Source organism: Athene noctua, chromosome 1 (genome assembly GCF_965140245.1).
Source record: "Athene noctua chromosome 1, bAthNoc1.hap1.1, whole genome shotgun sequence".
Taxonomy (NCBI): Eukaryota; Metazoa; Chordata; class Aves; order Strigiformes; family Strigidae; genus Athene; species Athene noctua.
The window spans coordinates 71,019,928-71,034,015 of NC_134037.1; the positions used below are offsets into that span (position 1 = coordinate 71,019,928).

Consider the following 14,088-nt stretch of genomic DNA (forward strand, 5'->3'; position numbering starts at 1 on the left):
ATAATCATATTCCTAAATTTAAAGGCCTGTATCATACCCCTTTCCAATCCCTTACCTATGCTAGCAAATTATGATCAATTTTATTCTTATTTAAGGAAGCATTTAGATAGAACATACTCTGCCAATAACCAATATAAACCAGAGTCTGTGTGTTGAAAGAGAAGGTTAAAGGATCTGATATTATTAATCAAATAAGGGAGTTAAGAAAATAAATTTAAATAAAAAAGCTGTCTCTTTATCACCACTGTATATTACATTTTACAGTAATAGAATACATGGGAGTGGGCCTGAAACAGACCCTACAGGAATAATTAAAAGGATTTATTAAGTTCTTTTAGAAGCCAGAAATGAAGAAGATGATAAATTGTAGCTGTATTACTTGAGCTATTAAAAGCTACTTTGAGCAAGTGTAAGCGGGAAAGCGTCCAGATATTTCTTGAACATAATTTAGTTTGTATCCTGTGTGTTACAGTTTGCAGGTGTTTTCATAGTCATGGTTACATTTCTGTTGTTGTATTGCACTTCAAATCTAACATTCATTGTCTAGTGATAGATTAGTGGCAACTGGTGAATGCCAAGCAGACATTTTCTTTAACAATAATAAATGAAACCCACAGCAGGTGGCAGTTTGGGGCAGGAGAGCCATTTTTGGCAAAATCTGAATGGTATTGCTGATTCTTCAGCCTGATATGCAGAATTTACAATGCAGTTAAGGTTTGGGGCTAGGGTTTTTTGTTGCAGTTGTGTTGATTGTGGGTTTTTGGGGGTGGGGCGTGTGTTTGTGGTTTTTTGTTTGGTTGTTTTTTGTTGTGTGGGTTTTGGTTTTGGTGGTGTTGTTTGTTTTTTTTTTAAAAAAAAAGAAAGAACTCTAGTTACCAAGGCAATTTAGAACTGAAAATGAAAGGCACATGTGTCTGCTATTTAAAAACTGTTGAATTGGGCTTCTTGGACAAAGAGTGGTTGGGATTTTTTTCTTTGTATCATAATTAAAGATAAAAATGTAAAATATACTATAAAACATTATATATAGTTCTTGATAGCCTGATTTGCTAAATAGAAAGCAGTTATTTTTTAAGCATCTTTGCTGTAACAAGCCAACAGTACATTAATTGTACTGTCAGTTATATTTTAAAATAGTTCCTTTTTCTTCAATAAATGTTACTCAAAAAGTCATAAAGAATGGTTTGAAAAATCAACAAAAATATTCTTGTAGCAGACTTAAACATAATTTCCTACTTCATTCTTTTTGTGGGTGCTGCTATAAATACCTTGCTTAAACGTTATAACTGCAACCCAGATGTAAGAAAAGTTAAGTGCTAGGTTATACATTCTTTGAAATAATCAAACTACCCAGCACAAAAAAACCCTCAGTGGATAGAAGTAACTGTATTTACACATAGTCCTTCAGGTTGTAACCTGCGTTGCTCTCCTGCTCTGTGGATGGGAAATGGTGCTGCTTTGGAGGGTAAATCCATGATGCTCCTTGCCGCTTTTTAAAACAGGAAGTGCAGAAGATCACCCCTGCGATAAGCAGAAACCCTGCTGAAATGAATCCGGTATAAACTGCTCCTCCTGGTTCATGTTTACTGCTCTCTGGAATGGTCTGGTCCAGAAAACTTGAAATAATTTCTCTTGTATACCAGGATGTTGGTACTAATCCAAAGATTCCTGCGAGAATGAAGCAGACTCCTCCAGCAAAGCAAGCATAACTTTTGCTGTCTGTGTCCCCTCCCAACTTTGTGCATTTCATTCCAACTGTAGTGATGCAGATCCCAAAGGCTGATAGGATACAAGACAGTACCATGGTCGTCCGTGCAGCCTGGATGTAGATGGGGAGAGAGAGAACCGAGTATTTCAGGGTACAGCTAAACATCCCAGTGCTGTACCATGTACAGTCCATCCAAAGTCCTTGCATCTGTGTTATAGCTGTTATGATATTTGAACCAACATCTGCATTTACCTTCCAGTTTGGTAGCAAGGTGGCTGTGATATCTCCAAAAACTCCGAACAAAGCCAGAATAAAAGCAAAGAACTGCAGACTTGCTGATGCCATGATGATTATCGGCTCTCACCTTTTGTCTGCCTGTTTCTCTCTTGTAAATGAGTGTAACTGGTTGGTAGCTTCGTAGCCAAGGCTGTAGCCAGCCCTCTGTGTAATAGGGAGAGGGGGAGGAGAAGAGCGAAGGGGAAAGAAAAAGAAATCAGCAAACAAAAAAAGCTTGCATTTAAAATTAGAGCTATCTGAATGAATATCTGAACATGACCCTGCAGCAGATGAAAGCAGCTGAGCAACTGTACACAAGGTACTTGAACATAAATGATGGCAAATGGACAGTGTTTTAGAATTGCTTGTAAGGAGGAGCTGCTGCCCCTTCATACATGATTGCAAGCCATCAAGCAAAACTTATTTTACTGGAGTTGGTTTTGGTAATGGTATACAGATTGCAGGCTTACTAGGAAAATACACCTTGTAAATGGAACATTAGAAGTTTGCAGATTAGAAGTCATTGTGGGAAAATGCTGTGGTAGAAAATATATTATACTCTTCAAGTACTTTCTTTAAATGTGTTGATGGCTGTAGTCGGCTCCTGTTGACTATTTTATAACAGTGAACATTGTTAATAATATCTTTTGTAAAGGTAACCCTTTATTTCAGTTATTTAAATATTGTGGGGTTTTGTTTAATAATTCATGAAATATGTTTTTGAAGAATAAGATTGAATCTGCTTTTTGCAGGATTTTCATAATTAAGTCACATGACTTTTCAAAATCAGTATTTTATTTTCAGTCAGTAATTCTCAGTCCTTGACTTAGAGCAGCAGTATTGAGCAAGTCATAAGAGTGAATATGATCTGCTTTTGTCTATAAAATAAAATACTGGCTTTAACAGTACAAACTGTTAAAAAATTGAACTGTTCCAGAAATGGAACAACTCAGTTGTGTAAGTGCACTTTTTTTTTAGTCAGTCATCTGTCTGAAGTAATTTGCAAATTTACCATGAAGTGGCAGTTTTAAAAATTCATTTTAAAACCTCCCTTCTATTCTTGCATAAAGAGTCAAATTTCATTTGACAGATGGGAACATTTTAGGCAGTATGATAACTGTGCACCTGGGGGGACACAACTGTTGCTGTTACATCAGCTGGACTGTTGGGATAGCAGATGAACAACAGTGGTTTGAAACTTCTGTGACAAGGATTAGAAATGGTGTCCTGCCTTTTGAGTGAGGCTCTATAATTGGCAGGTTTTGTCCTTTATCAGAGTGATAAAGGGCAGTCTTCAGTCTGGACTATGCTTTTTAAGACATTCTATCTAATTATAAACAATAATATTAAAATTGGCCTTTAGCATTGGAACTCTTTTGAAAAGCCATAGTAATGGGATAAAGTTCAAATAAGTGAAACACAAAATAACTGTGGCACTGTACTCTCAGTTCATTATACATAAGACAACAAGGTTTTGATCAGTATGTATTCTATCATTCTTAGTGGCATTAGATAACAAGTAATCCTCTATATATTGTACTTAGTTTAGGTAATTGTTCAAGGATGTGCTAACTTTGTCCAACATACATACATGAAAAATGCTTATAGTTAAGGTGAGAATATTAACAGCTATTCATTTTTAAAAATCTTATTTCAAAGAACTGCCTATATCCAAATCCCTTCAGTTTGTTCAGACTCTGAAGAATTGCTTTGGCAAATAGATACCATTTGCTGTATCAGGCCCATAGGAAAGATGGTTTAACTTCATTTTGAAGAAGGAACTGACATGTCTGAACAGCTCAAAACTCGTTCAAAAGCATATTCTGGAACAGCTAATTAGGGTCTTGAGTTAGCATTTCTCATTGCTTCCTTTTTAAACTTTCAGTATACACAGACATGCAAACAAATGCAAACCACTGCAAACGGTAGTCATACATTACATTTAATGGGATGCACCAAATTAAAGGCATGATAAATTCAAGTATAAGCACTGAAAGTGTAATAAAAAATACAGTTGTGTTTCATTCCTGTTTGTGTAGCACTTACTGCTGGATGTGAGATCTGAGATGTTTTCTTCACTGCAGATGTCCTGGATAAATGCTGTTTCTCTTGAATGGAACTATCCCTTCTCATATAAAACTGCATTGGCGTGTATTAACAAAATTTCTTGGAATGTTGTTTTTTTTCTCTTCTCTACAGCAAGTGCATTACTGCTGTTTGTTCGCTCTCTTAGTTCCATCTACCCGAGAATAAAGGAGTACTTTGTTTTATGAGTTTTGTTTGTCACTCAGTAAGGGAAAGCAAAGAGATTATGGAGAAAAACACATGGAGGTCCTTAGTCCTAAATACATAATGATATCCAGGTTCTGTGATGAAAACTGTGAACAGTGTTTAAAAGGAGTAAAATTCAGAGAATCTAGAAACTCTGTGGATTTATGGGGGGGGAGGGCAGTGAGTAAGTTTTATTTAAATTTAACTGAAAGCCAGAGCCAGAGGGTTTTGTTTGTTGGTTGTTGGGTTTTTTTCTATCACAGATAATCTTATTAAGTGTTTAAATTTCCTAGGAAAGAACTATGCCATTTATTTTAAGTTGTAATTGGAACAGCAGGACATTTCTATTCAGCTGCAGCTTTTGCTTATCTCTTTTTGATAGCTTTAGCCTTCTGTAGGTCATCCTATAACTTGTTAATTTTGCATGAGTTTGTATAAAAGAATGAAGGAATAAAGCTACTATTAAGGCTTATATGGTAACTGCAGTTTATTGGAGAATTGGCCTTGAGAAGTTGGTGTGTGAAATCAGGGTTAGGAGAAAAGTCTTGCTGATTAGAGCAGTGATGTACCCATAGGTTCTGTACTGACTCGTGGTTTCCTGTGATCGTGTTTGTGAGCCTGGTGTGAATGGAGTTACTACAGAGCTGTTCTTACACAGGAATTATATTATTGCTATTAGTGCAGTGGCACAGTTATTTTTTGCTGGAAGTGGACCAAAATAAAACCCCTCGCATTGGAACAAGATTGCTATGAGATACACTTACCTGGTGTTAGACCTAATGTTTGTCTGTAGTACAGTACCAGATAAAATGCTAGTACCGAACACTTGGTTTGTGAAGGTGCTGGCTTAGAACTATTGTAGTAGGATCTCAAGCAGTCTGTTTTAATTAGTTGAATATATTCTGCTTAGCTTTCAATTCCCCATGAGTAAATTACAGCATGAAAAAGGCATGTTGGTTTGCTTTTAGTACAGCCCTGTTGCAAGATACATATATTGCCCATCATGCTATTGTCAACAGCTAGTAAAAATTTCTCATTTAAGATTATTCTGATTTAGAGTGTTGATTTCATCAGCAAGGCAGCAGACTTCTCTGAATTGAATTGTACTCTTGTCATGTGTTCTTTCTACCCTACCAGAATATAAACCTTCGTTGTACCAGATACACTAAAAGAGCAAGGGGTGAATAATTGCTGTGCTATTGACAGTTCAGGATATATCAGTTGAATAATTTCCATATTCATTATTTTGTAAGAATTGAGTATTATTTTGTAAATGTTTCTAATATACTTGGTGGGGTGAAAAAAAGTGTTGCTAATAAAATTATCAGCAAATTAACTTGTGTGTTTTAAGTGCTCTTGTGTACTCTATGGGCTTTCATAATTCTACTCTATTTTATGCATATTAAAAAGGTTAAGGAAAAATAGCATGTATAATTTTAAAGGAGTGGCCAATTACAAGTGAAAAGCTTTCGCCTGTATCTGTTGCTATAGTAACCAGGCAGCTTTCCTGGGGTCCAAAGAAAACAGTGTCTATAATGGAACAAATGCTGAGAAGTGCTGTGTTTTGTTTCAGAAGCAGAAATTATTGCTCACTGGCCCTGAGATTGCAGATTGAGCTGTTTTTCTCTTAAGCTATACACTGCATCTAGATTGTGGGTTTTTTTCTTCTCCTTCAGAAGTTTTTGTTAAAGATGCAGCTCCAACTCCCAGAAGAGCCCTCATATCTCACTTAAAAGCAGTTCTGCAAAACTGAGGTGACCAGGAGATCCCAAGTGGTGTCTGGTGGTTTTCTTATCCCTAATTTTGTGGGGGAAATACTTTGTTTTATTTCTTGACAAAAAGGTACATACATACACATGTGTAAATAAGCCTTAGTATTTCTGTTGAAGGAGCTGGTTGGTAATGTGAAGTATGTATTTGCCCAGTTCAAAAGGATAAAATTTTCTGACACTCAGTGTGAACACAAGTTTTTGCTCTGTTCTTGTGGTCTTCCTGACAGGTAGCAGCAACCTGTGGCAAAGGCAGAAGCTATCGACACTTGAGAAATTCAGAAACTGCTTTGGAAAGTACATTTATGTGCATTTCACTGCAGATTCCATATGTCAAGTTTTCTTTGTCACCTTATTTTTAAATAAGTTCTTGTGTCTTTACATTTTAGTAATTTAAGTATTTTTTCTGTCTTATTCTTAACTCCAGCTTTCAGAAGAGGTGGAAAAGTAGAGAAAAACCACTATCTGTAACATATACTTGAGATCAGCAGTGCTAATACTGGAAACTTGCTGTGGTTTTTTTCATCAGCACTGTTAATCAGAGTTTTCTTTCTCTAGCCAGTATTTTCATTCAGCTTCATAAGTTCTACATGACAAACTTAGATTGTTTGAATTTCATAATTTCTGTTGAATGCAGATGTAGTACCTCTGCTGCTGAAGCAGTTGTACTGGGTATAGATGTACTTGACAGCTGAGCTGTTCCCACTGAAAGTACAACATGGATGGATGGCATATTTGTGCCAGAAGAATATATCCACATCAGAGGTTACTATGATTTAATTGATTTTTAAAAAACCCACAAACTTAGAGCAGTTTTGATTAAAGCAGTAGAAAAAACCCTCTCTAGTTTTGAAGTAGTCTTTTTGCTATGGGTTTTCTCAAACGGTTGGTACAGAGAGTGTGCTTAGAACAGAAGCAGTTCTTTGGCCTGAGTGTATCTTTTATTTCAGCCAGAACTAGCACATCTCCAATTTAATGTCATATAGAATCTGTTCTATGAATGACACTACTGACTTCCAGACCTTTTAAAAAGATGGATGATAGTCTTTCTAAAAAAGCAGACTTTTTAAATAAGAGACTGGATATTTTTAAAAGTCTGGCACATAAAAACTTTGTAGTCGTTCAGTACCAGTACTTGTACAAATTGTACAAATTTTCAATGTGTTCTTCCACAGAAATTTTTCATATCTATTGGTGTTAATATCTAGTTTGGAAGATGAACTGCTTTATTCAATGTTGTACAGAACTGGATTTTTAGTCCAGCCTGTATTTTTTAATACAGGATTCTGAATTCAGACATTTCTGTATAATACAGTTTCTCTATAATTGGATGACATGTTTTGTGTTTTCTATATGTATATGTGTGTACATCAGAAGGAGGATATTACTCTATTTTCAGACGCAAGGAAAGTGACCGTTCTGTGAAACAAGCTGATTTTAGAACTGTAAAGAAATAAAAAAGCTTGAAAAAAACCTTTATAGAATAATTCAGATATAACTTTGGATGAAGGGTGATACAATGCAAATACAGAGTTGTATGGTCACTTAAATGAAAATTATTTCTTCCTACCATTCCTTTAAATAGACTAGAATTAAAAAATTGTAATATGTTGAAAAGTAATTCCTTGGCTTACATTTTAGAAAAGCCCTAGAGCAACAGAAAACATATAGGGAATGGGTTTGATTTCTAATTATAATACCAATTTTCTCCAGCTGCCCTTCAGCCTGTATATCAAATATTGTCTAATTTGTGTATCATGTCAGAATTGTCTTGTGGAAGGATCTGAAGAAAGAAGTGCTAATTACTTTACAGATTACATGGAAGTTGTTCTAGATGGAGGAAGCGCCATGGGGAAAAAAGTACTAAGTACTAATGGCACGTGAACTAATTGGAAATATGTAGATAACTAAGACTAAAATGATGTAGGGCCTTGAAAGTTAAGCTAAATCTTTATATTCAAATACTATGACATTAGTCACTGCACAGCTCTGTTACCTGTCACAATAATGTCTTCTTATGTTCTGCCTGTTTCTTAATGTCTAGACAGCTGACTTAGAGATAATGTCTCAGAGGAATATATCTACTCAAATTTATCTTTCTTTTCCATATAGGTGGATGTGGCTGTGGTACATTTCACTCCATTGGTTCAACCAAAGATACAGCAGCCATTCAAGCTAGTAGAAAAAGTGGTTCGAAGTGTTTTTCAGTTTAGAAGAAAATACTGCTTCCGTGGAATTGAGTAAGGATCTTTAATGAAGATAATCACAGAATCACAGAATCGTCTAGGTTGGAAAAGACCTTGAAGATCATCCAGTCCAACCATTAACCTAACACTGACAGTTCCCAACTACACCATATGCCTACGCGCTATGTAAACCCGACTCTTGAACACCTTCAGGGATGGGGACTCCACCACCTCCCTGTGTAGCCCATTCCAATGCCTAACAACCCATTCTTTAAAAAAATGCTTCCTAATATCCAGTCTAAACCTTCCCTGGTGCAACTTGAGGCCATTCCCTCTTGTTCTGTCACCACTGGGTTAAAGAGACTCATCCCCAGCTCTCTGCAACCTCCTTTCAGGGAGCTGTAGAGGGCGATGAGGTCTCCCCTCAGCCTCCTCTTCTCCAGACTAAACACCCCCAGTTCCCTCAGCCGCTCCCCGTACGACCTGTGCTCCAGACCCTGCACCAGCTTCGTTGCCCTTCTCTGGACACGCTCGAGTCATTCAATGTCCTTTTTGTAGTGAGGGGCACAAAACTGAACACAGGAATCGAGAGGCGGCCTCACCAGTGCCGAGTACAGGGGTAAGATCCCTTCCCTGTCCCTGCTGGCCACGCTATTGCTGACACAAGCCAGGATGCCATTGGCCTTCTTGGCCACCTGAGCACACTGCTGGCTCCTGTTCAGCTGGCTGTCAATCAGCACCCCCAGGTCCCTCTCTGACTGGCAGCTCTCCAGCCACTCCTCCCCAAGCCTGTAGCGCTGCTGGGGGTTGTTGTGGCCCAAGGGCAGCCCCCGGCATTTGGCCTTACTGAAACTCCTACAGTTGGCCTCAGCCCATGGCTCCAGCCTATCCAGGTCTCTCTGCAGAGCCTCCCTACCCTCGAGCAGATCAACACTCCCACCCAACCTGGTGTCATCTGCAAACTGACTGAGGGTGCACTCGATCCCCTCATTGAGATCATCAATAAAGATGTTAAACAGGAGTGGCCCCAACACCGGGCCCTGGGGGACACCACTTGTGACTGGCTGCTAACCGTGTTTAACTCCATTCACCACAGCTCTTTGGGCCTGGCCATCCAGCCAGTTTTTTACCCAGTGAAGCTTGTGCCCATCCAAATGTTTTTTGTAAATTCATCAGCTACCCGGTCAGTTGAGAAGCACTTGTAGCTATGCATTTGATTTTATTTCTCCTGTTCTAAATTTATCAGATCAGAATTTGTGTTCATCAGATCTATTTCAGAATGATTTCTGGAGACAAAAGTATGACTTGAAACGCTTTCTGCTGTAATTATACAATAATCACTGTGCACTTTTGTTAGTGCAGGTGGAAGTTTTTAAGATTACTAGAATAAATTGGTGATCTTTCCAACGGTTTGTCTGTCTCTGAAACCAGAAAGAACCACCAACCACAAAACAGCAGCATTAGTCAGTTGAGTTAAAAAATTATCAAAATTCAGAATGAAAGATGGCAGTGGGAGGAGGGAAAACGTCATCAGTGGGAAATTTTACTTATTTGGGGATAATGTCAAACGGTCAAATTCTTGTTTCTGTACTTGCCCTTTTATGGAGTTCTTACTGACTCCTTAAAAATCCCCATGTCTTACTGAAGGAATTTACTAGGTTCTCTAACTGAGAAACCTGCAGTCGGTTTGCCAAGGATCCTGTTAAAACTCCAGCATAGCCACGTGTCTGACTTGGTATGGGAAGAACTCAGCATTCAGCAGTGTAGAATGTGTGATAGAGCTGCTGATAGGATTGGAGGCATGCTGCTGCAGCTTGGGCTAGCTGAATTTTGTTGGGCATGGTTTTGGCCCTGATGCAGTCTAGAATGAGGGTGGATGCCACCTTACTGACCTAGAAGCCTTTTATGTCACTATTTTAAAGGTGAACACAGAATTTTGCCTCTAGTTTTGAGTTTTTTCACTTGAGGCAGTGAATGCCATTGATGTCTGGGATGCAGATATTGGATCTAAAATGAGTACTGATTTGCCTGTGTTAAGGTTTGAGTATGCATTTGGAGGTGGTTAGAAAATGAGGTATCTGAACTCTAGATTGATTTGTATTTGATTTACAGGGTGGTGGTGGTTTTTTTTTACAAAAGAATGGTTTCAGTTGACAATGTAACCAGAAGGCATGTGCAATCAGCGTCTTTACATTATGCAGAATATTTTTGCCAAAGTTTAAAAAAAGCCCCAACTGTTGTGTAATCTCCAGTAACTGCTTTACATTCTTTTGAGGCAAGGAGGGGAATCCTGAACTTTTGGACGTCATGTATCCCCTAGCAGCTTATCATACTTTAGCCCCAGTGTGCAGCTAAGAAACACAATCTTCTTATTCTTTAGCTGACCTGAAAAAAAGTAGCAAATTTTCATGTATAATAAGGCTATTAAGTTCATTATAAGGTATCTATCTACCTGTATGTCACATACACTGTATAAAAACAAGATAATAGAATGAGTTTATGTTTGTGTGTAAATTCTGAGATCTGAGAAGTATGGCATAGAACATTAAGCTATTAAGTCTGTAAAGAAAAAGGGTATAGTTTGACTTGCTGTTCATGGACATTTATAAGATTGTTCCTGGTCTGTATATAAAAGGTGATCAAACATTTTTAGCTCCAGGTACATCTTTTAACTACCAAATCAAAGGAGAGAATAACTTAAGGACGGATACCAAAATAAGGATTCAAGGTTAAGGATCTAGATGCTAAACTAATGGGGACGTTTTTGACCAAGGCCTGGAGTAGCACATACATTAAACCAGGTTGTTCCCAGAAGTTCCATCCTTCTCGTAATTTTTAAACCCTTTCTTAACTCTGTATTATGTCTGCCCACCAAGAGCAAACTATTGCTTACTTACAAAGCCTTTTGACTAGCTTGTCTATCCAACTGACAAAACATGGCTGGGGATGCTACTGTATTAGATGCACAGCATTTTTAGGTCTTACGTATGACAAAGGCAGATCATTTGAAAATGGAGACATGCACATCAACTGTGTGGAAATTTTCTGCCTTCCTGAGCTGTTGCAGACTGAGAACTACTGTGAATAAAGAGATAGTCCTTTCAATAGTTTGCACTTTGTAGTATGCATTTTTGTGAGGCATTAAAAATCATTTGAGCTAATAGCGTTCATTAAAATTCGGGGAACTTGTAAGAGAGAGGTGTGAATACATCTGGCCACAGAGTAAATATGTATGTTTCCATTTGCTTAGATAATGAGCCATATTAATAGTACCAGAGCTAAAATGATGACATACTTAATAGTAAACCTGTATTAAGTAAATTCCCAAGAGGATCCTGTTTTTCTTTAGGGAAACTGAATTGTCTTTCTGAATTGTTTGACTTTGTTTGTCTTCTCCCCACACCATTTAGGACTTTGTTTCCTGAAAGTGGACGTTTGAAAAGAACAGAACAGCTGATGATGACAGCAAATGTTGATCCAACTCTGCGTCCTCCTCAGCTCTCCATGTCCCAGTTTAGAAATCTGTGCAATACATACAGGAAAATGTGTGATGAAGACCCAAGCCTTTTTGTGTACAATTACAGAGAAGAACTAAGGCTAAAGAAGAGGGCGAATTTGCTTATAAGTAACAGTCAGCCTGAAGAGACTGAAGAAGACAATCAGTTCTAACAGTTATAATGCAGCAGACTGCCTTTTTTATTAGTTTTAACTCCTTGATCTAGAGGTGTTGACTCAGTAAGAGGAGGCTTATATACCCCTACATCTGTACAGGTATGGAAGAACTACTTTTGAGAAAGTGGTAAGGGAGAGGGCTTTCTCATTTTATTTGTTCGTTTCATTCAGCTGCAGACAAAAGTGAAAAGACAGTCCAGTTACAAGGTCCCTACAGGTTCTTTTTACTTCAGGGGAATGGCTAGAACACATGCCAAGAACAAGGTATTTTGTGAGACATGTAATTAGGTTGAGATACTTCTGAGATAATTTGAGTTTTGTATGAATGAAAGTGCATTATTGAAACATAAGAAAAAATACATGCTGAAGTATGAAAGACAATGTTTGGGTTTTTGTGCTCTTTTTATCCTGGAACATCCTACTGTGCAGAGTAATTTAAAAAACAAAAGCCAAAACTCTTGTATAAATATACTCAAGTGACTGGCTTAAAGGAGGATAAAGTGCACAGATTGCCTCAAGGTCTGCTAATACTCTACTCTTTTATGCAAAAGCAAGGAATTTGGGATTTAAAGCTCCAACTAGAGAAAAGCAGCATGATAAAAAGTAGAAAACATGGCTATACTTATTTGTCTTTTACTGTACAGGCTGGTAGAGAAAATAAAAAATACAGTCAAATAAAAGATTACAGGCCAAGCTTTGTTTTTGTATTTACACATATATATATATAAAGTATAAACAGCATCTTAAAACTTACAAAAATGATTTTTCTGCACTATTGTGCACTAAAACACATTAAAATAACTTAATTCTGCTTTAAATAAAGCAAAAATGAAAACCAAAGAAATAAAATGCCCAAGGTATTGAAAAATTCATTTTGCAATGCTACTCACTAGCACCTTTTCCACATTACTTAAAATACTAAGGAGGCCGTCCTTCCCTTCCCCTCCCCAGGAACACTACATCATCTTAATAACTGCTTGAAAGCGATGAACTAGTTTACAGACCTTGGCCAACTTAATCTATTTTTGATCCACAATAAATTAAAATAACTTAAGAATCCTTTACAGCTGGTTTTTGTGGAAAAAATGTATTAGTGCACAAAATCAGATAGTAGTTTTCCTGCAGCTTCCATGAATTTACTGGTTTTAAAGCAAAATAAGTATGTTGAATTTTATGTGGACTTCAAATGAATATTTTAAATATAGTGCTTAGAAAGCTAGGATTTCCCATGCCTTTCCACAGCTTCATAAAAACAGTCCTCATTAACTACAGATGTTAAACTCTGGACACTAAATTCTCTCTCTAAAATAGAGTTCAGATCCAGGTTTGCAGCATCAGAGTGACTGTCAAGGGACTGGTGACGTTCTTGCATTGCCATTAAAGTTCCTCTGTTACGCTTCGTGCTGTTTACTTTTCTCTTCACTGGGCAGAAGTGGCCACGCACCAGCTTTGGATGCTGTCCTGTCTCAAAGCCATCTCCTTCCTCATTTTCAGGAGCCTGATCCCGTTCAGAGTCAGTACTCGGTTCCTCTGAAATCTTCAGCCGTTGGAACTGTATTTCAATGTCTTTTGTAGGGCTGCCCTTCTTTACGCCCCGAAAGTCATCATCGTCATCATCATCACTAAGAATATCAGATTCTTTCACAAGAACGTTAGAAAAGTCGGATGCACAGCTCTGTACATGTTTATCGGCAGAGGAATTTTTGGGCTCCTGTATGCTCTCAGCAGTGTGGCAGCTGCTGCTCTGCGTACTGCTGCTCAGGCTGCACTCATCAGAGTCCTGGAAGGTGCCTTTCCCCGAGTCACCATTCCACTCGCTACTGGATGATTTCTTCAGTAGCCTCAAGGACCTTGTGGACGCTGTGCAGAGGAAAAATGCAGTTTTATTTTTTTCAGTAAAACATCAGCTGGTTATACCGTCTAATAGCCCATTTGGAATTACAGTGCACGTAGTCTCATTTGATAGTCATCCCAGGTCAGATGTGCCAGCATTCCGATACCAACAGTGCAATCCCATGTCAGAGTTTTCATTCCACCTACGCCAGGGCTATATGCTTGCCTTTGTGTGTAATACGTACAAAATCCTCCAAAAATTTTAGTAATGATTTACACACATCTGCAGGAAAGCAAGACTGAATTCAGGCACCTCAAGCAGTGGAGGGCCAGGTTGTAGGTCAGAGTTGAACTGTCCCAGTTCCTGTGATGT

The 14,088-nt window shown here is 38.0% G+C and overlaps 3 protein-coding genes across 8 annotated transcripts in view; 1 reads left to right on the forward strand and 2 right to left on the reverse strand.

Moving 5' to 3' along the window:
- TFB1M (transcription factor B1, mitochondrial) overlaps positions 1–13,071 on the forward strand; it is a 33,921-nt gene extending 20,850 nt beyond the window's left edge. For 3 of the 5 annotated variants that reach the window (XM_074896521.1, XM_074896522.1, XM_074896523.1), the window contains exons 7-8: positions 8,137–8,264; positions 11,621–13,070. In XM_074896521.1, the coding sequence (XP_074752622.1) occupies positions 8,137–8,264; positions 11,621–11,879 (387 nt within the window). In that variant the 3' untranslated portion in view covers positions 11,880–13,070. Of the gene's footprint in view, positions 1–8,136; positions 8,265–11,620 lie in introns of all 5 variants that reach the window. The other 2 variants (XM_074896525.1, XM_074896526.1) reach the window with 1 other exon arrangement.
- Positions 433–4,284, reverse strand: CLDN20 (claudin 20). Its single transcript, XM_074924602.1, has 2 exons — positions 4,031–4,284; positions 433–2,149 (listed from the first exon to the last, which is right to left on the reverse strand). Exon 2 carries the CDS (start codon positions 2,051–2,053, stop codon positions 1,391–1,393), a length of 663 nt encoding a protein of 220 aa, XP_074780703.1. The 5' UTR covers positions 2,054–2,149; positions 4,031–4,284; the 3' UTR covers positions 433–1,390.
- The window catches only part of TIAM2 (TIAM Rac1 associated GEF 2), a 98,277-nt gene continuing 96,688 nt past the window's right edge, over positions 12,500–14,088 (reverse strand). For both annotated transcript variants that reach the window (XM_074896519.1, XM_074896520.1), the window contains one exon: positions 12,500–13,742. In XM_074896519.1, coding sequence (XP_074752620.1) covers positions 13,099–13,742 — 644 coding nt within the window. In that variant the 3' untranslated portion in view covers positions 12,500–13,098. The remainder of the gene's footprint in view (positions 13,743–14,088) is intronic.